The 27469-nt window shown below is 50.3% G+C and overlaps 1 protein-coding gene across 1 annotated transcript; it reads left to right on the forward strand.

Annotated features, from left to right (window-relative positions):
• The first annotated feature begins 3788 nt into the window (after nucleotides 1–3788).
• Nucleotides 3789–26412, forward strand: SPARC (secreted protein acidic and cysteine rich). Its single transcript, XM_043464908.1, has 10 exons — nucleotides 3789–3934; nucleotides 14144–14213; nucleotides 15034–15096; nucleotides 15701–15788; nucleotides 17169–17290; nucleotides 19088–19208; nucleotides 20950–21083; nucleotides 22284–22432; nucleotides 24583–24731; nucleotides 25194–26412. Exons 2-10 carry the CDS (start codon nucleotides 14157–14159, stop codon nucleotides 25220–25222), a joined length of 912 nt encoding a protein of 303 aa, XP_043320843.1. The 5' UTR covers nucleotides 3789–3934; nucleotides 14144–14156; the 3' UTR covers nucleotides 25223–26412.
• The last annotated feature ends 1057 nt before the right edge of the window (nucleotides 26413–27469 follow it).

A 27469-nucleotide genomic window follows, 5' to 3' on the forward strand; every position in this document is an offset into this window, starting at 1 on the left:
CGCAGCTGGTGAGAGGCTGGACAGGGTGATGAGCAGCTGGTAGGGACACCAAGGGGCTGACTTCTCATTCTGCAAGCTGAAAAGCTGATCCAATCTGATGTGGGGTCAGCAACACACCCAACTAGGGCGATGGGCACCCAATGGTGGTGCAGTCCAGAGCCCACAGATGGCAGAGATGGAGGGGAACTTAGGAGGAGTAGAGTGTAGTTAAGCACTTGGGCACTGGTGTCCCTTGTACCTGGATTTGAATCTCTGATTTAATCATGTACTTGGTGCATGAGCTTGGGCAAATTATCGATCTGAAATTTCACTTTCCACATCTCTAAAATGGAGATAATAGTTCCTATCTCATAAAGGTTAGGTCAGAAAATATGCAGCAAGCACTTAGCTCAGTGCTTGGCACATAGTAGGTGTTTAATAAATATTGACTCTTATGACTACTGTGGGGCTTACCTGGTGGCTCAGACAGTAAAGAATCTGCCTGCAATGCAGAAGACCCAGGTTCAATCCCTGGGTTGGGAAGATCCCCTGGAGAAGGAAGTGGCTGCCCACTCCAGTATTCTTGCCTGGAGAATCCCATGGACAGAGGAGCCTGGCAAACTACAGTCTACAGGGTTGCAAAGAGTTGGACATGACTGAAGCGACTGAGCACACACAGGATTACTATTATGCTGTCCAATATCCTAACCGATGGGAAAGGTATAGCTCAGACAGGAACAGGGGTGAGGCTGTGTCACTCAGTAACTCAGTGTCAGAGCAGGGACTGGCACCCAGGACGAGTACCCCTCCCAATTGCACTTCTCTCTCTTCCCTTGGTGGTGGCCGGAGGACCAGCCTCAGTCCTAATTGTCTCCCTCAGTAGGTCCAAGTCATCTTGCTTCAGAGGCTCCTGTCCCCCCAGAGTGCTAGGGGGGACCTAGACAGAAACCTCCCAAGTTTTCTTCTGAGGAATCCAGGCTCAGGGTCTTCCCACAGAGCCTGGGAATAGCCCCCAGATGGGATCTTTGTCCCAGAGCTTTAGCCTAGCCCCAGTCAGCTTTCTAGCTTCTGAACTGAAGGCCTCATGAGAACTCCAGCCAAACACTGGGAATGGTTCTATCAGCTCACTTTCATCAGAATCATTATCTTAGTTTATGAAGAAAAACACAACGTTTAAGTTAATTTTAGTCCCCACGATCCCTGGGAGCTATAGCAACCAATCCTATAAAAGCACACATCTGTTCACAGTGCAAACAGATATCTGAGGAGTCTGCCAGCACCCGGTACTAAACAGCTGAGGCAGAGTTCTTGATTTGTGCAACTGGGAGAGGTCTTGGGGGTCAGCTGGTACAGAGATACTTTCATGGATTTCTGACTCATCCCTTTCAAAACCTGAAGGAAGCCATGGGCCTTCTCTGATGAAATATGCACAGACACCCGGAGTTTCTCAGGTTCAAGAATCTCTCTCCCCCCATTTTTTTTTTAACTTTGCATTTTATAGTGGAGCACAGCTGATAACCATGTTGTGTCAGTTTCAGGTGTATGGCAAAGTGATTCAGTTACACATGTACATGTATCTATTCTTCAAATCCTTTTCCCATTTAGGGTGTTACAGAATACTGAGGAACATTCCCTGTGCTGTACAGTAGGTCCTTGTTAGTCCTCTCTTCTATATATAGTAGTGTGTCTATGTCAACTGCAATCTCCCAGTTTATGCCCCCCCAACCCTTCCCCACTGGTAACCATAAATTCGTTCTTCAAGTCTGTGAGTCTGTTTTGGTTTTGTATGTAAGGTCGTTTGTATCATTCTTTTTAGATTTGCATATAAGCAGTATCATATGCTATTTGTCTTTTTCTATCTGACTTTACTGCACCTGAAGACCAGGGAAGACCAGCATGGGGCACTATTGCAGGCTGAAACCCTAGTAAAAGACAACTTCCGCTCTGAGGGCCAGCTTTGTGCTGGCCGCTGCTCTAGCCCCTTGGAGCACTGCGGCGAATTAGACCCATGAAGTGCCTGTTGCCACGCAGTGTCTGTGGAGCTCAGGTGATGAAACACTCCTGGTCATGACCAGTGCCAGGAAGGGAACAAAGCCACGTGAGGTGCTGAACTAAGCCTGTGAGAGCCTCCATTAGGAGACAACATTAGAACAGAGATCTGAAGGGTGAAAAAACTCCAGGCACAAGAAAATCAGATGGGAGAAAGTTCCCGACAGAGGTTAGAGCAAGTGCAAAGCCCCTGAGGTGGCAATAATGTTTCAGTCATTGAGGAACTGAAAGGAAGCCAGTGTGGATAGAATACAGTGGAAAAAAAGGAGGGAAGTGACAGGAGGAGAGGGTGGCAAAGAAGGCAGAGGCCATATTGTGCAGAAGTTCATGAGAATGTTCTCTGCCTTCTCCCTTTTCATGTTATTCAAACCCAATTCATGCTTTGAGAGCTACCTATTACAGGAAGCCTTCTCTGCCTGCTCTGACTCAGAAACCCTGCCACTCTAAACTCCCGGGGGTAAACCTCAGAATCTGAACCACTCATGTGAGTGGGTGAATGCCTAAGGCATGCCCTCTCAGCAAGATCCAAGCACCTTGAGGACAAGGACCAGATATTAATTCTTATACTTCTCCAGATGCTAGCTGTGCACTCATAAATATTTATACACTCATTGATATTCTCATAAATATTCAACTAAGACCTGTTGCACCAAGAAGTTCATACACATCAAAGTGAACCAGGTTGGGACTTCCTGGTAGTCCAGAGGCTAATCTGCCTGCTAATGCAGAGGACACAGGTTCAATCCCTTGTCTGGGAAGGTCCTACGTGCTGCGGAACAGCTAAACCTGTGTGTCACAACTACTGAGCCCATGCACCTTGGATCCTGCGCTCCGCAGCTAGAGAAGCCATCGCAGTGAGAAGCCAACGCACCACAATGATGAGTATGCCTCACTCATCGCCAGCCAGAGAAAGTCCACATGCAGCAACAAAGACCCAGGGCAGCGAAAAATAAATACCTAATTTAAAAAAGAAGTGACCCGGACTGAATGTAGAATCCACCTGCCTACCCCACTTCTAGGGGTATCTTGGGCAAGTAACAGCCTCTTAGCGCCTCTGTTTCCTGATTAGTAAAACCAGCATAGTAACAGTATCTATGTCAAGGGTTTGCCGAGAAAATTCTAAGTCCCAAGTAAACCTTAGTCATTGTTAGCTCTGTGATCGTAATCCATATCAGCAATCACCTTATCTATTCTATACTGATGACACAGATTCCCCCAGCTAGATGGCCAGCCCCTTCTGTGTCTATCGGTGGCCCAGCTAAGAGTATGAGCAGTTATTTTTAGACAGTATCCCAAGCCATCAGTGATGACGCCATCAGTGGCAGCTTCTTCAGTCTGTACAGAGGCAAGTCCCGGCCTTGCCTTTGCCACAGATACAACCCCCTCGCAGGGCTCTGCCCTCCTCAGCACTGCTTGATGCTAGGGAGTCTTGTAAAGATCACCAGACACTCCAGACTCTTGGGCCTGGAAATTCCCCTTGGGAACCCTGGGTGGGTGATCCCTTGCCCCCTCCAGGCCTCAGTTCCCCTCTGAACAAGGAGAGGGATGTTCTAGGTGATTCCTGCTGGCCTTTGCAGTCCCAGAGCTCTGCTCAGTCAGTCTGTCTAGGCAAGAGCTCCAGAACCCACGTGGCGGGCGGGGTCGGGAGGCGGGTCAGGACAGCCCTCCTAGAGGAGAGGAGGAAGGCCTTGGAAGACCGGAGACAGCTTTGGCTGTGGGGAGAAGGGGAGGGGAGGGGAAGGGAAGGAGGAGACACAGGAGGAGGAGGGACCGCGGGGTGGAGGGGGAGACAGACCCAGCCCAGAGCTCTGAGTGGCTTCCTGTTGCCAGGCTCTAAGCCCCTCACATTCCTGCAGACCTTCAGACTGCCCGGAGCTCGCCTGCTGCCTGCCTGCCTGCCACTGAGGTATGTCCGACCCCTGCCCTGACTGTCCCTCCGCTAGGCCTGCACCCCCTGCACCCTGGTCCGCTCCTCACTTTGTGTACAAGGGAAAGAAGCTGTGTTGGGAGGTCTCCGGGCGCGGGGACTCCATCCTTGCTCTCCCGAAGGGCAGGGGACATGGACTTGCTGCCTGTTAACTTCTCAGGTGAAACTGAGATCCTGTGGTCTCCCTTCTGGGTTTGCAGAAAGTAATCCAACTGTTTCTGAGAGAGTATTTTCTCTCTCTGCGCCTGTCTCACGGGTTTCAGAGGCTGCCTTTACAAATGGGGGCCACTTCTTCCTTTCCTGGGAATATGATCTGCGCACAGCTGCAAGAGGGATGGGCCACCAGAGTCTGCCCTGCTTCCCATTCTAGGAGGAGAAACTTTCTAGATTTGGTTCTTGCACTCTGTTTTCCCAAAGGGAAATTTGGCGTGAGTGATAAACTGATCTTTGGAGGGATAAGAGGGGGTCTTCACCTTTCATCAGCACCTCTGTAAAGGCTCCTGTTGCCCTGGAATTTCTCCCCTCTCAACATCCACCCTCCTCCAACACACACACACACACACACACACCCCGATTCCGGTGCCATTCAGCCTGAAATAGCACTGTCAGACAATCAGTCTTGGGTTAGGCATTGTTCTCATCCCGGGCTCCCCAGGGTGTAAACACTGGAAACTCAGCAGCAGGAGCCCTCCGTTTGTCTAGATTTGAAGACCCCTGATATCGGGTAGTGTCCAGAGAGGCACAGGGTCCGATGGGAGACTGGGTGTGGCGGTGGTGTGCTGCAGAGTGGGAGGGGGAAGACAAGATGGAGCGGGTTTCAGGGCAGCCTCCTCACACCTTTGCCATGAGAAGTCCAAACTCTGCACTAGGCTGCTGTTAGGTCTTCTTCAGGTAAACCCCTTCCTACCTGTGGCTCCACTGGCTGGTTGATGAGTGGGCTTCCTGAGTCCCTAAGCGCACCAAGGGAAAAGGGGGGCCTTGGGGAAGGCATGTCTTCCAGGAAGCCCAGTCCACCCAAAAAGGAACAGAGGGGCACACATTTTCCTCCAGAAAATGCCATTCTATGCAGAACACATAGAGAAAGGGTTTTCTTTGTGGTTGAATTTCTGTGCACCCCAAGTGCTGACAGCAGGATGAGAAGCACATCAGAAGTAGGGGGGCAGACTGAAGACATACGTTTTACATGTGATCTTAGGTAAATGTCTCCCCTGGACTTAGTCTCCCTGTCTGTAAAGTAAGAGGAATGGACTCAATGGTCTTTGGGGTGCCCGATGTCCTCTGAACTTTCCAGTGAAGGTCTCTTAAAGCAGAATTCTCCTTAGGCCTAGCTTTTGGCTAGGTTTCATGGAGATTGCAAGCCCCTTAAAATTGTATATACAGTTGTGTGTGTGTGTTAGAGAGAGATGAGAGAGTGACACAGAGAGAAACAAAGTTCGCGGCAATACCCTAGAGGGTGTTCACAGCCTTCAGTCTTAAAAATATTCTCAAATGACGCCTGCCCCTCCAGGTAGCCAGAGGGCATGATGTGGGAGATGGAGAAGGTGGGGACTGGAAGCCAAGGTGTATTTGCAGGAGGATGAAAAGCTTTGAAATGGGAGTGGTTGGGGTGAAGAGAGAGTTAACTTGCAGCCATCAGCTGCCACATCGACAAAGCCGGGAGCTGGAGTTGAGGGAGGGAGGGGGAGGGAAGGGAGGGTGCCTGGGGAAGAAATCAACTTTTGAAACTTTCTCCAAGTCCCACCCACCAAAAGGCTCTTCTTTGCTATGACTCACTCTAGGAGGAATGCGAGTTGCCACGGTAACCTTTTTTTCAGGGTCTCTGCCTGCTGGCTGGGAGGGGACACTAGAAACTCTTAGAATATCAGGCTCTGTAGGTCTGAATGTCCCCCACTCCACTCCATCCCAAGAGGGCAAATTCTAGGTCCTGCCCTCCTGATCTCCCAATCTCCCGGGACCCCAGGGCAGCTGTGGGGCTGTAAGATGCTTCCTGTTTCCTGGGATAGGCTACTTGAAGACCCGAGTTTTAAAACCACCTCTACCTCAAAGGTGCCAGTTGACCTTGAACTAATGGCTTCTCCTGTCTGAGCCCCAGGTTCAAGGAGAACCAAGGAGAACCTCGGTTCAAAAAGTGATACCACCACCACCTCAAAGGGATACTGTGTGGACAAAACGGGGATGATACACAGAGAAGCGCTTGCTACACTGTGGCCCTCTCACCTATGAGATGGGTTTTTAGAATGGATGAATTGATGGCATCCGAAGAATTGGTGACATCATTCCCTGCGTTTTTGTCTGGCAGCTTTATCATTTTAGGGTTTGGATATAACTTCCCTTTACTAAAAGTGCCGACAGGCACATTTAAGCAAAATAAATATTGTCCAAATTCTTTTGATTTGGGCACCTTCATATTTCCCAAGAGTGTTGCACCCTCCAGTGTCCAAGGCAAAGGCAGAGGTGGATCCTAACTCACAGTGACATTTGGAGAGACACTTCCCCTCTCCAGACTCAGTTTCCCAATCTGTTAAATGGGGACTCTAACCTTGGGTCTCCAGGTGCCCTTTCAGCTCTGAAGTCCTGTGAACCTAACTGCCAGGTGCTGCTTTCATTAGAAAGGACAGTCAGGCCACCTTTTTAACAGCTCCTGGCCCCCTAGTTGAAAAGGAAACAAGAGAGGAGGGGCTAGGGGAAATTGGATTGCATAATAGTCCTCCTAAAATCTTTATCCATCTGTAGAGACTTGTCAACCAACTGCGTGGCTGGGGTTTGCTATTCACAAGAGCAGTTTTCTGTGCTAAAAAATAAGCTATAAATAGAAAAGGATGATGAAGGAAAGGAAAGAGCTTGAGGATGTGAGGTAAACAGGAAAATATTTGATTTTTGACGTTATTTAGACAGGTAGCTATGTGTGCAGAGATAAACAGGGACAGACACAAACCCATGAGGATGCCAAGTATATAAACATTGATTTCACTGACAGGCACCCACTGGCACAGCTGAAAATAAATGTTTCAATACGTGAGCAGACACAGGGGGTCATGCACTCATGGCTCTCTCTGGGCAATACCTTGACTCACAGACAAGTCTTGGATGTCCATCCGATGCATATGCAAACTCTGACCCTCACCTATATGGGCTGAAACCAACAGATGCTGAGTCAGGACCAACGCGCATCGTCACATACAACGCTTCACACAGTGGTCCTCAAGGTCATTGGTCACTTATGCAAATACACAATCACCATTTGTAGCCACACACAGACATGCACAACCAGACCTAACTTCAGGTCATGGTGGGGAGATAGACACCTGAGTGTTAGTTGCTCAGTCATGTTTGACTCTTTGCAACCCCATGGACTGTATGTAGCCCACCAGGCTCCTCTCTCCATGTGATTCTCCCAGCAAGAATACTGGACTGGGTTGCCATTTCCTTCTCCAGGGGATCTTCCCAACCCAGAAACTGAACCCCAGTCTCTTGCACTGCAGGCAGATTCTTTACCATCTGAGCACCTGTTGTATATTATAGACAGAAATTGAGACTCAGGAAGGGAGAATAACTCAAAGTCACACCGCAAACTGATGCCTGAGCCAAATTTTCAGACATCTGGAAACATCCAGATGTTCATTTTGGCTTCTTTTGTTGGTTTCCTTTGAGCAGTTTGGTACTCTCCTGACACTCCTCTCTGTAGTCAACAAGCCCCATGGATAAAAAGTGATAAGAGCTACCTCTCTTCCTCCTTTGCTGGCTTGCCGTGGCCTGATGCAGCCCACATGGCTATGTCATTAGGCAACAGGAGGTGGCTAAGTGGTGACTGCAACCAGTGACTTGACAGAATTATTTAGAAAAACAGCCTCCTTCTTATCCAGGAGATGTCTAGACAGGACATTAACTCTGCTCTCACTTGTCAAGTTATAGACCTTGATGTCTGTAGGCAAAGTAGGAATGGAGATAACAACTCTCGCTATAGCTGGGTTCTTTCAGAAATGTGGTATTTAACCCATTTCATCTGGGGATCTTTCTGGGCCCTTATGTGTTAGTCATGGCCATAGGATCCTAGACTAATCAAATAAAAAAATAAACAATTCCCCAAACATCTTGATATTTCTGAATATCTGGAAGTTCAGCCCAGATACCAGCTTGCCATGTATGACCTCAAGTGAATTATTTTCCCTCTCTGATCCTCAGTCTTCCTATCTCTAAAATCAGAAGCATGGCAAAGAGGTGTTGTTTGGCATGACACCACCAACCCATTGGTAGCAGCTGCCAAAAGAACTGTGTCCAGAATTTGAGTGCCACTCTGGACTTTAGGGGGAAAGGTCATATGGTTGATTAGTAATGTCTGCCACATGCACCGGAGGGGCAGGTGGAGCCACATGTGCCATGGATTTGCTTGCTATCTTTAGGATGTGACAGCCTGGACACTTTGATGTTATTTCTCATCCCTTCCATTTGTGGTCACACAGATGCACCAGTGGCCCCTAGGGGGAGCCAACAGGGAGAGCCTGAAGCTCCACCCTGGGGCTTCTAACCACAGCGAAACGTGGCATCTTAGATGTGTTTATGGAACCTCTGTCAGACTGATACCAGTCTCATGCTCTGGGGCTATTTCTGAGTTGCCTCTGAATATCTTCAAACCTATGCTTGAGCACCCTAAAACAGGGGTCCCCAACTTCCAGGACCTAATGCCTGATGATCTGAAGTGGAGTTGATGTAATGATAGCAATAATGTGCACAATGAATAGAATGTGCTTTAATCACACCCTTCACTCCGTCCTGGTCTGTGGAAAAATTGTCTTCCATGAAACTTGTCCCTGGTGCCAAAAAGGTTGGGGACCGCTGCCCTAAATGTTTCTTTTAGCTTCTTCCCTTCCAGCAAGAATTGTTAGAAGCGGAAGCAGGGAGTCAAGGGCCAAGTTGTGAAAGGTGGTCCTCTGATAGGCTTCTGACTCAGCTGACTTGGAATGTCAGGGCTGAAAGGAACCTTTGGGACTATGGCCTCAGGGTCTTCAAACTCTCTCATAAAAGAAATTAGAGGTTCTCTGAGGTGTCTCAAGGAGTGTCCCAGCGCCAGTCCCCATCTCAACACTGCTTTGTTTTTTTTTTAATTTTAAGCTGATTCATTGAATAGATAATAGTACATTCATATGTACAACAAAGGTGAACGGCTCTTAGTTGTTTCAGACTTGGACATCTGCAGAAGACTTCACTGAGAGAAAGGGCTCCCTGGCTTGTATCACTCTGAACACCACTGATCTAAAACAACCTCTGCACTGTGCAGATGAGTGGCACTAGGTGAAGTCCAAGGAGTAGAGGAGCCTATTCTAATTTGAAGGGTGAGCTGGGAGCAACACTGCCAAGACTCAATCCCAGGGCTCCTGACTTCCACGTCACCTCTGAGTGGCTGTGTGTGCTCCCTGGGGTGTGAGTGCGTGGCCACACTGGCCACAACGGCACCTCTCTGGACCGTCTCAGCCCTCCTTCTGAGTCCTGGCATTCTGGTGGGCCTGGCTCACTCACGAGTTCCTTTATTAGCCTCTAGACTTGTTTTCCTCTCTTTGGGCTTGTTTACCAGGAGCATGTGTTTTGGGAACCCTTGTTGGTAAGCCAAATGGTGGAAGCAAGATGCCTGGTTTGCGTCAGCAGCCCAACTGAGAGGGCAGCCTGGGGCCTGGCTTCATCACTGTGCCCTGTGGAGGCTGGGCTGGTGCCCGAGACCAAAAGGAGTAATGCCTCCTTTGTTCCAGCCCAGCACCTGTTCTCCCTGGGCCATGGACAAAGAGCTGGGATTCTTGTCCTGGATTTTCAAGGGGAATGGAGATTCTGGGATCTTTGTTTTTTAAGATACTCTTCTGATGTTTATCTCTTGTAATCACCCATGAGTCTTTCAAGGTAAGTGTGTTATTTTCATTTTAAAGATGGAGAAATAAACTGAGGCCCAGAGAGGGAAAACCACTTTCTGAAAGTCACACAACTGCTATGCAGCGGAACCAGGATTTGAACCTGTATATTCTGTCTCCAGAGCCCCTGGGCTTACCTCTCTGCCAAAATGCCTCTATAAAAGTTGATAACCACTCTGTCTAATATGGGCTTCCCTGGTGGCTCAGATAGTAAAGAATTCATTGGCAATGAAGGAGACCTGAATTCAATCCCTGGGTTTGGAAGATCCCCTGAAGAAGGGAAAGGCAACCTATTCCAGTATTCTTGCCTGGAGAATCCCATGGACAGAGGAGCCTGGTGGGCTATAGTCCACAGGGTCTCAAAGAGTTGGGCATGATTGAGGGACTAAGCAAGCTCTGTGTTAATATGGTAGCCACTAGCCACATATGGTTACGTAGAATTTAAGTTAATTAAAATGAAATACAATGAAAACTTCAGCCCTTCATTTGCACTAGCAACATTTCAAGTGTTCAATAACCACTGGTGGCCACTAGCCACCACATTACACAATGCAGATATAGAATATTTTCGTCATCTTAGAAAGTTCTATTAGACTGCATTGCTTCATAAACTCTTCTACTCAAATCAGATTTGATGACTGTAACTCAGATTCTGTGCTTCAAGTCCTTAGGGGTCTACGATTCCAAGATCCACAGTCTAAAATTGAATGATTCCAAGGTTTTTCCCTAGTTCTGTCCTTCAGTAACTTTTCAGTGTCCAGAGAGAGCCCACAGGAGGCCGTTTATGTTTCAAGAGAGATGAACTTGGGTGGGGTGGGGGGCGGGCAGCTGTACTTTTCCATCCCCAGACTCTTTCTAAAGGAGGAGAGGTGACCTCAGCTTCGGGTCCCGCTGGCAGGCAGGGACGGGTTTTCAGCCGTCTCCAGAGCAAATAAAGGCAAAAGGAAAGGACTGGATGTTCGGAACAGGAGGCAAGGGCGGTGGCGGGGTGGGAGTGAGCAAAGTCTGCATCTGACGACCACTGGGCCAAGGGAAACACACCTCCTGCTCCCCGGCTCCCAACCCTCCCAGTCTCTTTTCCTCCAGGATACCTTGGGCCAGTTCACAGCCCAACTGGGCCCCCTTCAGGTGAGCACCTAGTGGAGGAACTGCCGCCAAGGGAAACAGCATGTGAGGCAGAGGGCAGGCCAGAGGCGGAGGGGGGCAGCCTTGGTCTTCATTCAGCCCTGCCACCCACTCCTTGGGGCTCTGGGCAGGTTTCTTCCCCTCTGGGCCTCAGCCCTCTCTTCTGTACTATAAGGTAGTATGCCTTCAGCCCCCAAGGGGATGCCGGATTATGAAAACATTCTTAAAACGGATAAACACAGGCATCATTACAAACTAAAGAGATACAGAGTTTTTATTTAATACTGCTCATCTATACAAAGGTGTTTATATTTTCACCAGGGGGGGCATGCCAGACCTAGGTTTGACTGGCAAAGGATGTGTGTACAGCTGATCATTTCTGGATGCTGGGGTTTGGCCCTGTGTTCTGACCTTGCTAGGGTTACTGATAAACCCCTGACCTTTGCAGGACGGGCACCTGGCCTCTTTCACCAGAGGTGGTTTAGAGAACCTCAGAGAGGGAGCTCACGGGTATGCAGGAGTATGGTCATACATTCGAGAACTGTCCACTGCTGCCCTTCCCTCCCATCAAGCGATCTGGATGGAGAGGATGTTGGGACTGGTGAGGGGAAACTGGGCAAAACCCCAAATTAGGAAATCAACTCCTCCTCCAAGACTGTGTGTCCTTTTCTTTATACTTACTTCCCACTTTTCCCCCTGATCCCCACCCCAGTCTCAAAGAAAAACTCTATGAGGCCCAACCCAAGTCCATGAGGAGGAATTTTGTCAGCTTGAAAGGGGCCTGAATGTTGTCTGACTTCCTCCCTCTCCACCTCAGACCCCCTCATCGGACCAGCGGGACTCACAGCCCTCCCATGCCATGGTGCCAGTGTGTGAGACCATTAGAAATTTTAATGCACCGTGAGATCTAGAATGACTTTTCTCTTCTGGCTGCAGCACCAAGGATGGGGGTGGCAGAAAGAGTCAGTGAGCCACTGGGAAAGCACGGCTGGTGAGGTAGGACAGAGAGAAGAGCCGACCCACAAATCTTTCCCTGGTCACAGAGGAGGAGCAGTTCCTCTGCTCAGATGAAGGACACAAACCCTGGAGATGCCAGTCTTCCTGGCTCTCCAAGCTGAAGCTTACTCCCTTTCCAGCCCTAGCTGGGCTGCTTCTCTAACTGTAGGACTTGTCTGTCATTGGAGCCCAGATAAAGTGCCTTTTTTTATTCCTGCTATGAGTCTCTGACCCTTCAACTTCTAACCATCTCAGACAAGCCTTTCATTCATGCTTTCTCTCCTGTTCCTTTCACCCAAAGCCACATGCAGGCATTGTTTTGCTTTTGTCTCCAAGTGGGGAAGCAAGAAAGGAGATTTTTCCACCTCTAGGCTTGAGAGAAGTGGAGCGGGGAAGATAAGCATAGGACTGTGTGTGCAGGGGAGGGAGAGAGGAACATTTCCAAAACCTGGGAAGGGAAGACTGCATTCAGATGGGAGAGTTGGGGACACCACGAAGCAAAACCAAGCTCCCAGGTGGATTTCTTTAGATTTCTGTTGGTTTTATTTCGTATACATGCCATAGAATACTGAGGTTTAGTGTCTATTTCAACCCCAATAGAGGACCATTATGAAGTCTTCCCTTCTGCTGCCTGTTTCTACTACCCAAATACCATAATTTAAGTGAAGATGGGGATAATGGAGGGGATGATGTGTGCCAAGACCAGCATGTGCTTGGGACAGATAAAGGGCATCTCAAGGGCTCAGGCTACCATCTCAAAGCTCAGCTAGTCCAACCCTCTCAAGTAATAGAAGAGGGAAACCAAGATCCAGAGAGGATGAAGGATTGAACCAAAATACCAAGTTAATATTGAGATAGAACCAGAATCCTTGGGATTTAGCTCCAAGCTAAGCGTTTCTTCCATGATGCCAGGGTACCGCCCACCAAGGTGCTTGGTCAGTTGAGAAATCTTGGAAGGAACTAGGGATGAACGAGGGAAGACATGGCCACTGCCCACATTAACTAAAAGCTGCTTAGGCGCAGGGGAGCATGCTTGCTCTATGTGGCCGCAGATGGATAATCACAGTAGACTAGGAGAAGCTTGAAGGGAGGCAAGCTGAACAGTAGAAGGAAGGACTTTCTAAAGCCATTTAGAAACGGAAGTTCATTGAGTTAGAACAAGAAACAAAGCATCCCCACCACAGTCCCTTGGTTAGGGATGCATTTTGTCAGCAAATCATAGAGATTCTGCTCCAAGATGCCCTCCAGTCATGAGATTGTTAGAGTCGAGAGCTCAGCATCTAGAGGAAGGTTTCAGCAGTGACCAGGGTGGGAGAATTTTCTAGAGAATGTTCTAGATCTTAGTTAACATCTTTTAGCTGTGAAGGAGAAACAGAAGGTAACACTAAACATATGCAAGCATTTGGGTAGTTTCCACACAGAATCCAGAGAAGTACCATCCCTCCTGGGCAGAATGGAGGAAAGTATGGCCATAAATTTCCACTGACCACACTCGAAAACTATTGTTCTTTGTTTTAGAATGTAGGCCTCATTGTCTCAAATTGGCAAGGGGTTGCTGCCTATTAAATTCTCTTATTAAGGAGGGGTAGGGAGAAGGAGGTCAGGGGAAAGAGGGGAGAGGAGGAAGAGTCTGGGGTATAGGAAGAAAAGAATCCTAGAACATCAGGGATTGAAGGGCCCTTGAACAAGTTCCAGTTCAGCACTGCCCAGACTTGATTAACCAGTTGTCTGTGTCCAATCACTGTTTAAAAATTTAAATAAATGTACTGAGGAAAGAGACAAGATCCCTACCGTAAATGGAAAAACCTGCGTACTTCTGTCATAAATAGAAGGAAACTGTTAAACTAGACACAAAGGAGACAGAACAACTGTACTGAATTCCAGCTGGATGTCGTTTCCTGCGGAGGCTCTGAGCCAAAGGCCTGCCCTCTGTTCAAAAGGGCAAGAGATGAGTGTTAGATGTTAAAGACTTGTTAGCACCAAACTGAGACTTTCTCATACCATCAGGATTAAAAGAGAAGCAAGTAGAAGCAACTTTCTCTCTGTCTTTCACTATTGTTTACCATGGACCATCTAAAATTATCTTGCATATCACAGGAATTCAGTGTCAGGAGGAACTCTCCATCAAGAAACCTAGCCCTCACTGAATTCTTCATCTCTTTTCTCCCCACAGGGTTCCTAGCATCATGAGGGCCTGGATCTTCTTTCTCCTTTGCCTGGCCGGGAGGGCCTTGGCAGCCCCTGTGAGTACCCGAAAGTCACATCTTCTTGGTCTTACCTCCCACCACCAGCTCAAGGGCATTGAATCTACCAGCCCTGGATGTTCAGAGGGGACAAGCACTTCCCCATCTTGAGTGGTCTTTTTTTCTTTTTTTTTAAGATTTTTTTTCCCTTAAACTAATAAGCTCAAAATAAAAACTGAATGAGGATCATTGGGAGGAGATTCCAGGGAAGAGAGATTTCCATGTAATGTGAAGATGTACTTGTTTAGCAATCAGAGCTTCCCCAGAAAGGGACTAAGATTGTTTTAGAAGGAAGCGAGCTCTTTGTCATATGAAGACTTACAGAAGAGAAGGGGATGCTGATGGGGTGATGGTAGAAGAAGCCCCAGCCAGCCAGGCACCTCAAAGTCATGTGCTATCTTGCTTCTTCTAACTCCAAGTTGACTCCAAGAAGAAATTGCCAAACAATGATGATGATGACAGTATCACACCTGTGGGGAAGATACTGACATCTGTTAAAATTCAGGGTTCATCCCCTATGGGTCTCCGTTTTCCCATCTGAAGGGAGTTGGTCTCCCATCATTATGGGAGTCTAAGCTGCAGAAATGCTTTTGGAGTTTTGATAGACATTCCAGATGTAACTATACAAAGGGAGGTGCTCCTGCAGCCCACAGGGCCTGCATGTTTGGCTTCTGTGCCCGAGTTGCCCACCCATGGCAGGCGTCTCCCACAAGCTTCTCTCCTAGCTCCCCAGCCTCAGTGGTCCAGGCTAAGGCATGTTAGTGGTGGGAAGCTGGCCCGGGCCCCAACCTCTCTGAATACCATTTTTACCTCCCAACAGCAACAGGAAGCCTTGCCTGATGAGACAGAGGTGGTGGAAGAAACCGTGGCCGAGGTGGCCGAGGTAGGTGGTGGGGGCCCCAGACTCATCTCTGCCAACATCCTCTCCCTCTGGGGAATCCAGACAGGGGCTGCTGGAACAGGCCATTGTTCCCCTTCCCACGTCCACACACAGCACAGATGTAAATCCTATGGATCCCCCAATGATGACACACTCCCGAGTGCTCCCCAAACTCTCCCTGGAACCTCATAGGTGGGAGCTATGATTCTGAATTTGTTTTTTACTTTTCAAACTGTGTGACATTTGTTCTCAGATGGTCACCTACAGTCTCCCCAAATGCCAGCTGATGAAAGGGAAAGTACCCTGGTGTGGCTGGAAGGGGAGAGAGCTTGGCACCCGCTCTTGCCCTGACACCCCTGCTGGCCTCTAGGGCATCTCCATAGCATTCTGGGCCCTTGAGGAAGAGCGGGTCCATAGATTCAGCCTTGATCCTGGACCTGGCACTTGTGCCTCCTGGGATCTGAACCCAGCACCCCTTCCGGCATGTCTCTCCCCATCCCCTGTGGGTACCCAAGGCTTTGGGCAAGTCCCCTCCAGCCTTTGCCCCTTTCCTCCAGGTCTGGGGGTGGGATGGGGCATTTGACTCACTCTTCTCCCTCCACCCCAGGTACCCGTGGGAGCCAACCCCGTCCAGGTGGAAGTAGGAGAATTCGATGAGGGTGCCGAGGAAACTGAGGAAGAGGTGGTGGCTGAGAGTAGGTCCCTTCTCCTTGTCTTGTTACACAGGCCTTAGCCCTCTGCCGCCCGGGCCTGGGGCGTGGGCCCAGCCTGTGTGAGGTTCCTTCCCCAGGAAACGCAGGGTAGGGGGGGTCCTCCCTGTGGGAGGGGCTGTGAAGGACAAACTGCCTTGACTAAAAGGTTGGGAGTGATCTCTGGAATTTGGAAAGATCTATTTATAGCAAGGCTGTGAGTGCTAGGAAGGGAAGTCTTAAGCTGGAAGTGGCCTTGTCCCCTTGCAGCACTTTAATCTAGTTCCAGAGTTGGGTTTCAGGTTCCCACTGAGATCCCCAGTCCCGTCCGGTCACTTGATGGCCCCAGACGCTTTCACACTTATAAGCTTATTTAATTGTCAAATGGCCATGAGGAAATAAGGTCTGGAAGCCTGACACAACTCCTATACGGCTTGTGAGAACCAGGACCTGGGGCTTCTGGCTCCCACCCACAGTCCAGATCCCTAACCCGCAGGATGGAGACTCACCGTACCCCAGGGGCTAACAGCCCGGACTCTGGGGGTGGACCAACCAAGGTCTGCCTCCAAACTTTGTGCGATGCCCTCTGACAGCCCTCAAACCTTCTCTGAGCCCAGTTTGCTCATGTCTTGCGTGGGGAAGGGTGAAGACAGTAGACCCCCACCCCAGGGTTGTCGAGGGACTATGAGATAAACGTAGAGGCGCCCTTGCCCAGGACCTGGCAGGGCAGGCATCCAACAAAGGAAGACTGCGACACCCCAGTCAAGCACCGGGAGGAAAGGCTAGACGAGCTCTCACGCTCAGGGCCTGAGTATCCACTGGAGCAGAGGGGCGTCTACTGAGTCCGGTTCCTTCCCCTCCACATCCCTTATCCGGTGTTTACGAGACACAGGCAGACTCTATTGTTCGGTGTGGTCCTGGGGCTCTGATCCCTTTTCCGCTGCAGACACTCAGGTGTGTTTTGCTGGGCTGCACAGCTCCCTGGCTCCGTGACAACAGCTGACTTTCCGAGTCATTCTAGAAAGTCTATTCTAGAATTCTGAAATACTTTGCTGTCATTGATCCATGAACAGCCACGAACACAGTGGTTGCTTCAACCCTCGGGGGAGCCAGATGGCATCCGGTGCTCCTGGGTCCCAGACTGAATCCCCAGCCCCCGCAGGTGCGCCTGGCCCTGACCTCAGACCAAATCTCTAGTTCCCCAGACTGAGCCAACTGCTCCCCGACAAGCTGATTTCAGCAGAAGAGAAGGGAGGGCGCAGGGCTGCCCGAAGGTTGAGTGGGGGCCAGACCCGAGGACTTCTGTCCAAGGAGCCGTGTGGGTTGGGTTGGGATGGATGTGCTAGCCCGGGTGAGGCTAATCACGTCGCCCTTGTGCTCTGCCAGACCCCTGCCAGAACCACCACTGCAAACACGGCAAGGTGTGCGAACTGGACGAGAACAATACCCCCATGTGCGTGTGCCAGGACCCCACCAGCTGCCCTGCCCCCATCGGCGAGTTTGAGAAGGTGAGGCCCGAGGGACAAGGCGGGGGGTGAGGGCTGCAGCCCTCAGAGTGTCTGCCCACAACACTGCCGGCCTAGGGGTCCCACAGGGCAGCTCCAGGCTCAGAAGTCCTCTCGCTAGGTCTAGTCACAGCAAGAGACCCAGCCAGAGGGGGTCTCTGTCTGGGACTCTCCAGCAGTCACTGGAGAGTGACTGTCACTGGACTCTCCAGCAACTGGCGGGAATTTACTCAGCACCACCAGCTTCCAGCCCTACTGAGACTCAGAAGGGAACACACAGGAGGGACTTTCTCACGTGGGAGAATCTTGGCAAAGCATCAGGTCCAAACATGTGGGTTCTGGGTCACAGCAAAGGATGACATCAACCTTCATTTCTACCTCTTGATAGTGTGAGATATTAGCTATGTTCCTGATCCTCTCCAAGTTTTCTCACCTCTAAAGATGGAACAGAAATAGACTTTATCTCATAGAGATATTGCAGGGGTTTGTCAGATAATGCCTGGTACTTAGTAAGTACTCAATATGTACTATTTAAAAAAAAACTTTCAAAGCTGTCCATTCAGTCTCCAATAGGACTCTTCTGTCCATCCATCCATCCAAGTAAATATTTATTGAGCACTCATGCATATCAACCATTGTGCTAGTGGTCACCTAGCTCAGGGCCACAAATTGAGTTCCAGCATCATTTCCACAACCTCCACCTCACCTTCAACCTCTCCCCAGTACAACTTATCCTTTGAGGTCCAAATTTTAGCATCTTCGTCAGCTCTTCCCTCCTCCTCACCCCATCACCCCTATCACACTGGTCACCAGTGCCCAGCAGTTCTCCCTCTGCAGTGATATGTATGCAGTAAGTATGTGCAGGGTTTTCAAGACAAGGCTTCTCTCCTCCTGACACAACTACTTACTGCCACTGCCCTTGTTCAGCCCATAGCAACTCTGCTCTGCCATCCTCATGCGCAGAGATTCACAAGAAGGACCAATATAACTCACCACATATTTGCACGCACTGCTAATAGTTAAGGATACGTAGCTGGCTGAAAAGGGAATTGGATACCGGCTGAGTGTGGAGGGATCCATGCATAGTCTTGCTTATTCTCCCCCTGCCATGAAGGATTTCTTTCCCCAGCTACAAAGATGAGCTGCAACCTCATGCAAGCAAGGCTTCTGCCCAACGAAGCCCATTACAGACTCAGCACCCAGTGTTTAGTTGAAGCCTGGCCATGTAGGCATCCCATGCCTAGCATATACCCAAATTCCAGACTCCAAGCAGGAAAAGAGATGTTCAGCATGAACCATACTGTTTGTATGAGCAACCCAGGCAAATTGAGACACTTGCATCATTTGTAGACATCAGTTTTCTAACAGTGCAAGCAACTGTTCACCAGCCTCGCTCCCAGACACCAGCCAAGGGCCAACATCACAAGAAGGCCTTTCTAAGAACAACAATCCCAGGTCTGTTGTATTAACTCTTTTCTGCATACTCTACCTTTCCCTCATCCTAGCCTTCAATTCATCTTTTCTGTATTTCCCAGGTTTGCTTTCCCTTATCTCAGCCCTGACTCCATCGTTCCACTGCTCAGAGACCAGCAGCGGCTCTCAGCTTGGGCTGAACATTGACTTAGGAGCCTAAAGAGTGGCTCCTTGCCTGGGCCCCACCCTTAACTCACTGTGTGGACCCCAGGCTAATCACATTCCTTGCCTGGCCCTCAGTGTTCCCATCTCTGAAATGGGCACGGATGGCGGTACTGGTGAAGGGCTTTGGGAATGAGGGTGAGGCACTCTATGCTTTGCCAACAGGTGTGCAGCAATGACAACAAGACCTTCGACTCTTCCTGCCACTTCTTTGCCACCAAGTGCACACTTGAGGGCACCAAGAAGGGCCACAAACTCCACCTGGACTACATCGGACCTTGCAAATGTGAGTCTCTCCTCGGGCCTCGCCAAGCCTCCCGTCTTGGGGAAAAGGCACCAAACTGGCACTGATGCTGGTTCTGCCACCCCTGGGCTGTGTGATCTTGGGCACCTCTCTTCCCCTGTCTGAGCTTCAGGGATCCCAGTTATAAAATGAGATGATTGTTTAAGAGCTGGTATCTGTACTCAGGACCCCTCCAAGAAGGACTGAGCAGTGGAGGAAACACAAGATCAGGGCAGATTTCTGGAGCCTCTCACTAGCATCCGAGACAGCTCACTTCTTTTCTGTAATGTTGAGGAAGTTCTTCTATGGGTCTAACCACAATCTTTCCTGCTTCAATGTTGTGAAGCAAAAATGATGTTCTTCCTGGGCCTAAAAAGTGTTTTAAAAATCCTTGAATTTGAATGCGTTAAAATCAAGGCAATCCTGTCAGTTCCCCTTAGGCCCTGTTACTCAACATTGTCATATCCTAGGCCTTTTTACTTTGTTACATTCCCATCTGCCCGCATAAAACATAAGATTAAGCACCTGCTTCTAGAAACCTGGGAGCCAGGTGTTGTGGGCAGGAATGCCAGGGCTTGCCTGGCCTTTGGGGGGTGATCCCAGGGGCAGACTCAGCTGGCCCAGGCTCCTGCTCCTGCGTGTCTGCCTCCCTGTCATCTGAGACAGGCAAGGCCCCCTCTGCTCCCCTCCAAGACAGCATCCACATGGTGTGTCTGGTACGTTCTGACACCAGATGACACCGGGGAGGGCCCTCACCTGCCTCAGGTGTGCAGAGTGCAGAAAGGTGGAGGAGGGGAACCAGGTTCTCCTGTGGTCAGCACCGCTCTTGCAGTTACAGGACCCTGGATGTGAAAAGAGAAGGCGCAGGCCTGGAGAAGGAGGGCGGGGGAGGGACGTTGGTAGGAATCCTTGGGCAGTGAGACTGACACTTGTGCCAAGTGGCTCTTCTGTTCTCTGGGGCGTATCGCTTGCTCCGACTCCTAGCGTTTCCCTCTCAGATGTTCTCTTCCACTCCCCAGCTGCTGGTGAAGAAGGTCGTGGTCCTAACCACAGAGGGGACTTTCCATAGGTCCAAGGATGGGGGAATGATGGACCCCTAGGCCCCCTGGCACCCACATGCCCTGGTGCTGGATGAGGCTCTGATAACGTGGCCTTAAGCAAGCCCCTTCTCTCCACACTGATCTCTAATAATTCCAAGAGGGTGGACTTGGATGAAATCTCTAGGACTGACATTTTGTCACCTTGAGTTCCAAAGACCAGGATGCAATCCTATCGCTAAGAATGTTCTGGTAATTAAGCATACCTGAACCCCCAGCCCGGTTAAGCTGGGCCTATGGGTGAATGCTGTTCCTCAGTCTCCCAGCTTCAAACATCTCTCAGGGGTCAACACCATCATGGTGGGTCCTGGCCTCTGTTTTCAGGTCCCAACACCCAGAAAAGCAGGAGTCTCTGGAGCAAACCATTTCCTTCCCCAGATCAGATCAAGGTCAAGGGAACAGGGGATGTGCCTTTGCACTTGTCCATTTGCAGAGTATTCTTCCCCCATCCCCACCCCCGCCAATCTCCTTTGTTCAAAAGGTGTGAAGAAACTGTGGCCCAGAGAGGCCGAGCCCTGTGCCAAGGTCACAGACTGAAGCAGTAGCAGGAGAAGGGCGGGGGTGGGGAGAGCGACCTGGCCCGCACGTTGGCCCTCGGGCAGGGAGAGTCAGGGTCTGTGCTTACCACCCCCGTGTGTTGACCCTAGACATCCCCCCCTGCCTGGACTCCGAGCTGACTGAATTCCCACTGCGCATGCGCGACTGGCTCAAGAACGTCCTGGTCACGCTGTACGAGAGGGACGAGGACAACAACCTCCTGACCGAGAAGCAGAAGCTGCGAGTAAGGGCCGTTTCTCGCTCTGTCTCGGGGCACTTGCTCGGCCCTGAGCTGGCCCTGACCTCGGGCCCCAGGCTGGCTGAGATCCACAGTCCCGTTCCCAGATCTAGGCCCCCAAATGTAAGCCCGCATCCCTGCTCCAACGAGCGCCTCTGTCCCGGGTTCGAGGACACAGACTCCTCCGTGCAGCCTTTGAAGGCTCCTAGAGCACATTCACGGAGAAGGCAATGGCACCCCACTCCAGTACTCCTGCCTGGAGAATCCCATGGATGGAGGAGCCTGGTGGGCTGCAGTCCATGGGGTCGTGGAGAGTCGGACACGACTGAGCGACGCAGCAGCAGCAGCAGCAGAGCACATTCAGGGGCTTCCCAGGTGGCGCTAGTGGTAAAGAACCCACCTGCCAATGCAGGAGACATGAGAGACATGGGCTCAATCCCTGGGTTGGGAAGATCCCCTGGAGGAGGGCATGGCAACCCACTCCAGTATTCTTGCCTGGAGAATCCCACGGACAGAGGAGCCTGGCGAGCTATAGTCCGTGGGGTCGAAAAGAGTGACTTTTCGACATGACTGAAGTGACTTAGCATGCAGGCAGAGCACATTCACCTCTTACAGGCTCTGAGGAGTCTTGTAATGAAAGGACCTGCTCATTTTGTTTAGCTCCATGTTAAGTATGGGGCATAAACAATTCTATTCCTTTTTCCTTCTGAGTCTGTGGACTTTAAGGGACATATCAAGCACTAGGAGTACTGATAAAATACAGCTCCCTGGGCCCCACCTCAGGCCCACTGAACCAGTGTCTCTGTGAAGCAAGGCCCAGGAAGCTGCATTTTGACACACTCCCCAGTTATTCTGATTGAGATGGCCCCAGGCCTCCACTTCTGTGGATGAGATAATGCTGGTACTCATCTAACCACTTCCTTCCCTCATTTGGTCTCTACACCCCACCCCTACCCCCCCGCCCCGCCCCGCCACACTGCTCAGCATGTGGGATCTTAGGTTCCCAACAGGGATCAAACCTGTGCCCCCTGCAGTGGAAGCACAGAGTCTTAACCCCTGGACCACCTGGGGGTCCCCCTTCCCTCATTCTAAACCCAGACTTTGGCTGGTCTCTGCCTGCTGTGGTCTCCTGTTGGGGGAAGGGACCTTGACTGGCCCCGACAGCCTCCCTGGACCCTTCGTCACACAGCGTCTCTGCTCCCACAGGTGAAGAAGATCCACGAGAACGAGAAGCGCCTGGAGGCTGGCGACCACCCCGTGGAGCTGCTGGCCCGGGACTTCGAGAAGAACTACAACATGTACATCTTCCCGGTGCACTGGCAGTTTGGGCAGCTGGATCAGCACCCCATTGACGGGTAAGACCCCAGACCCTCAGGATCACAGCAGGGAGCTGCCTCCGGCTTGGCCCTGGAGTGGACAGTCACCGGTCAGGGCTGCTAGGTGCACTAGATGTGGTCAGAAAACTCCTCAGGGGTCTCTGCTGCTCCCAGCCCTGGAGGCCCATAGTTTGCCTAAGGGCTGAGGCAGGAGAGGATAGGTGTAAGAGAAAGGATATAGAAGATTTAGTGCCATGAGTCACTCCTTACTGCCCTAAGAGGCAGAAGCCATCAGAACTGAAAACCCCTCCTTAACCCCATGAATGCCAGCCTTGGGTATCCATTCAGCAAGGTAGAAGGAGCTGGGAAGGAGCGCCAGACTGTGAGGTGGCAGGGTCTGTGTGAGACAGCAAGGCCCTGAGACCTGGCCCCAATGGGGCAAACTGGCTCTGGAAGTTCTTAAGACATTCACAGTGCCCATCCCATCTCCATGGCAAGCCCTTGGTTTGATCACTCCTGCCCCGTGTTGAAATGAGTTAGGAAGTGCCGTGTAAACGCCCTGTGGGATAAGCCGATAGTTGGTCAGTGAACCAACATTTATTGAGTGTCTATTACATGTCCAGCATGATTCCAGGCAGGGGATTTAACTGTAGTCAGAACTGACACGGAGGCCCTTGCCCCCATGGAGCTCAGCCTCTGGGTGGTGATGTGTTTCTCACAATGGAAGGAAAAAGTAAGGAAGGTGCCCGGAAGTTGCAGGTGGTGGCTGATGCTTCTGCAGCTGAGTAGGACAGGCCCCCCTCACCTCTGCCTTCTCTTGCTGTGTGCTCCTGGAGCGGCTCAAGAGGAGGGCCGCTCTGCTCACACAGGATGCCCAGGGCTGCTCCCCTCTGGGAGGCTCAACCCTTCCTCCCGGTCCAGTTCACCCTGTGGGTGATCCTGGGGGGCTGGGGTCTCCTGAGTGCTGGGAAACTGCCTCTAGCTTCTCTCCCAGGCTCTTTCCGTGGCTGGGATCCATCTGAGTCATACTGTGAAGGGGAGGGGAGAAGTCAGGGAACATCTGGACTCAGGCTGAGCAAGGAAGGGGCCTGGAGGGAGGCTTCCAGATGAGGCTGCAAGTACCCTGCATCTGGAAAGCAGGCTGGGTCAGAGGATCATCCTGCCCCTCTCCTTGACCCAGAGCTGCCCGGTGACCTTGCCTGAGTCCCTGCCCCTCTCTGGGGCTCACTTTCCTCACTGATATACAAAGAAGGCAGAGAAGCTTCAGTTCAACAGATCCCTTCCATGAGTTGAGCCAGATAGGAGGGCCTGGGGGTCCTTGGGGAAGAGTGTTTTGAGGACAACTAATGGAGGGCTCTGGGGAACAAGGGAAAAAAATCCTATATGTGCTCTGGAGTCCAGGCCAGCTGGGAGAACAGGAACAGAGGAGATTGGGAGAGAAATCAGAAGGCCTCCCTCTCACACGGGACATAGTACATAAAAGATAAAGTTCTACTCACCCTCCGCCTGCCAATTCCAATCTCTTCCCACGCTCCCTTCTCAGAAGTTGGCACCCTCTCCCTTTTTTTTTTCCAGCCACACATCTTATGGGATCATAGTTTCCTGACCAGGGGTCAAACCAGGCCCTTAGCAGTCAAAGTGCAGAGTCTTAACCACTGGGCTGCCAGGGAAACCCCACCCCTCCTCCCCAACTTTTTCAGTACTCTCTTCAGTTTGATGCATCTCTTTTTCACCTCTTTTCTGAGTATTTGCAGATGTATAAATGTGTCTGCAGAAAACATGCATTGTTGTTTCATACCATATTTTGATCTACCAACAGCAGAATTGCTGAATATTTTAAGCTTCTGTGCCCTCAATTCTTAGTCAGTTAGGAAACAATGAAATTCACCATGAGACCTGTGAACCCTATGAACCCACAGACCTCAGACCTAGAAGGGCCCTTAGACGTTATGATCAACTCCTCCCCCTTTGATGGAGGAGGAAACTGAGGCTCAGAGTGGGGCAGTGCTATATGCTCAGAACCACAGCAGGTCAGTGGCAGAGCCGGGGCAGACCCAGGATCCCAGCTTCCCATTCTGCAATGAACATCCTCTCCTTCAGCCCCAAGGGGCAGGCTCCCTCCCCCTGTCTCCCCAAGCAGGGCTATGGGGCTGGCTCAGCCTCAGTCTCTCCCCACCTCACCCCTGCAGGTACCTGTCTCACACCGAGCTGGCCCCACTGCGCGCCCCCCTTATCCCCATGGAACACTGCACCACCCGCTTTTTCGAGACCTGTGACCTGGACAACGACAAATACATTGCCCTGGACGAGTGGGCCGGCTGCTTCGGCATCAAGGAGAGTGAGTGTTTGAGCAAAGGGTCCGCTATCCTCTCCCTCCCACCTCGCTGCTCTCTGTATGTCTGTCCTTCCTGTCCATCTCTGCTCTGTGCCTGGTTAACTCCTGTCTGCTCTCCCTGCCTGGGTGGGCCTCACTCTTTTAGATGACTTCCTGGTCCTTCTCTATCCATCCGACTGTCTCTTTCTCCCTTTTGAAGCATCAGTACTCACTCTGTGTCTAGCACTGCTTTGGGAACTGACAGTCATCTACAGGAAACAGCACATGTAATTAGGCAGCGCAAGTCACAAGGACCAGCCAGGGACGGGGGAGACCGAAGTTCTCAGTCATAGACTCCCTGGGTGACCTTGGACTGGTTACCTGGCCCCCGGCCCCTGGGATGGGTGGGATCTGCCAACTCCTTGGGAAACATTTCCTCACTGACCCCGGCCCCCAAGTCTAATTCTGCTCCTTCTTGCCTTGCAGAGGACATCGACAAGGACCTCGTGATCTAAAGCCACGCCTCCTCCTGCAGAACCCGATTCTCTCTCTTTGACCTTCCCCCTCCTGTTTTCCCCAATGTTTAAAATGTTTGGATGGTTTGTTGTTCTGCCTGGGGTCAAGGTGCTAATATAGACTTAAACGAATACATTAACGGTGCTAAACATAGACATTTTAACCCAAGTCACGACATTCTTAGCTGTAACTCAGCTATCACGGCCTCTTGCTCACCCACTAATGGTCCCATTTTCCCCTTGCCGTGTGCACCTCTGCCCATTGTCTTGGTGGCACATGGGTGGAACACTTGATCTGCTCGAGTCTGCCTTCAACACACGTTGCATCTTCAGATTTTCTACTTTTCTGCTTGAAACTAATATTCACCAAGTCAGACTTTGTGTTAACTTTATTTCAGGGTATTGGCTGCCAGGGGGTCATTCCTAAGTGGCCTGAAGATGGACAAAGGGAAGTAACAGGCACGTGATGTTGGCAAGGATGCTTCTAGGGCTAGAGGATCAGTGGTGGGAGAGACCTGCAGAATCTACCAGCCAGAACCGCAGATAACAAATCTTGTGGTCAGGGGCTGTGACTGAGAGAAGGAAATTGAGGCTGTGTTCTGGAAGTACATATAAACTCTCACACAAACCCAGTTCTTCACCATTTCCCCTTCTCACTTTGCAGTGCCATTTCTTTTTGCATTAGGCAATTTGCTCAGACTTTTCAGAGCCACGGCCCATCCGTTCTCTGGAATCCCCCACACCTCTGAGAGGTGGATCACCACATCCTGCAGGGCTGCTCCCCTCCAAACTACCTTTCGGAGATGCAGGACAGGGAGGCTGTTTCAGCCAGAAAGACCAAAATCAAGAGCGAGGTGCAGAACGTGGTAAAACAGAAAAAGGGCAGGTGGCAAATTGGTTTTCTTTTGGGTTTTCTGTTTTTTTTTTTTTCCACATCTGGATGGCTGTCACCAGAGATCTTTCCTTCAGTCGCTAGCATGTTCCTCCTCTTCTCCCCTCCCCACTTTTTCTTTCTATTAATCAAAAGAAATTTCAAAATCAATGGGATGGTCGGATCTCACAGGCTGAGAACTCGTTCACCTCCAAGCATTTCATGAAAAAGCTGCTTCTTATTAATCATGCAAACTCTTGCCACGATGTGAAGAGTTTGACAAATCTTTCAAAATAAAAAGTACTGATTTAGAAACTGCCTCCCTGAGTGACTTTCATGTGTCTTAGTGACCTCATTTCCCTGACATGGAGATACGTGGTCATAACATGTCCACACATGAATGCACAGATGCAAAGCTTTGCAAATGCATTATTACCCTTTTGTACACACAAGCTTACTTATACATAGGGAATGTATGGTGCCTATAAGCATGGATTTAGCTTTTAATTTTATGACCTGGGGGCTGACCTTTTTCATGATTGCACTTCATTAGGCTAAGCAACTGAGGAAAGCACCAATGAAAGCAATGCCTTCACTAAGCATTCACTCATTCATTCACCCATCCATCAAGAAATGTTATGATGTACTTACTATCGACTGATCCCATTCCAGGTACTACAGACACAGCTGTGGCAAAGCAGATAAAGCATTTGTTCTTCTGGAACTTACAGTCTAACAAGGAATGGGTTTTAAAAATGCCCAACTAAATACAAATGACAGTATGTGATAGGTCACTGAAGGGCTCCTCTGGTGGTTTGGACAGTAAAGAATCCAGCTGCAGGGCGGGACACACAGGTTTGATTCCTGGGCTGGGAAGATCCCCTGGAGAAGGGAATACCCACTCCAGTATTCTTGCCTGGAGAATTCCATGGACAGAGGAGCCTGGTGGGCTACAGTCTATGGGGTCACTAAGAGTTGGATTGAGTGACTAACACTTTCACTTTTCACACTGAAGGGAGAATATAAGAAACCAGCAGGGGATGTCACAGAAGGAATCAAGATTACTCTTGTTCCACAGTAATCACTCCCCAAGCCTGGCTATTTAGATTTAAATTTAACTTAAAATTTAAAATTCAGTCCCTCAGTCATTCCAGAAACATTTCAAATGCTCAACAGCAAAATGTGGTTAGTGGTTACCCTACTGAACAGAGCAGATCCAGAACATTTTCATCATCACAGAGCGTTCTATTGCACCGGGCTGTTCTAGGGCTTCCTTGAAAAAACCTGAGTCACAAAGGAAAAGAATGAAGTGTTGGGAGGGGTAGAGGTGAGAGAGGAGAAGGGTCAGGGAAAGGGCATTCCAGGCCGAGGAACAG

Source organism: Cervus canadensis, chromosome 4 (assembly GCF_019320065.1).
Source record: "Cervus canadensis isolate Bull #8, Minnesota chromosome 4, ASM1932006v1, whole genome shotgun sequence".
NCBI classification, from domain to species: domain Eukaryota; kingdom Metazoa; phylum Chordata; class Mammalia; order Artiodactyla; family Cervidae; genus Cervus; species Cervus canadensis.

Bases quoted from the DNA above. Each gene is read 5' to 3' on its own strand.
- SPARC (XM_043464908.1), top strand. From the start codon at position 14,157: ATGAGGGCCTGGATCTTCTTTCTCCTTTGCCTGGCCGGGAGGGCCTTG. The intron at 15,789-17,168 runs GTAGGTCCCTTC...GTGCTCTGCCAG, and splicing joins GGAAGAGGTGGTGGCTGAGA to ACCCCTGCCAGAACCACCAC. The intron at 19,209-20,949 runs GTGAGTCTCTCC...TGTTGACCCTAG, and splicing joins CTACATCGGACCTTGCAAAT to ACATCCCCCCCTGCCTGGAC.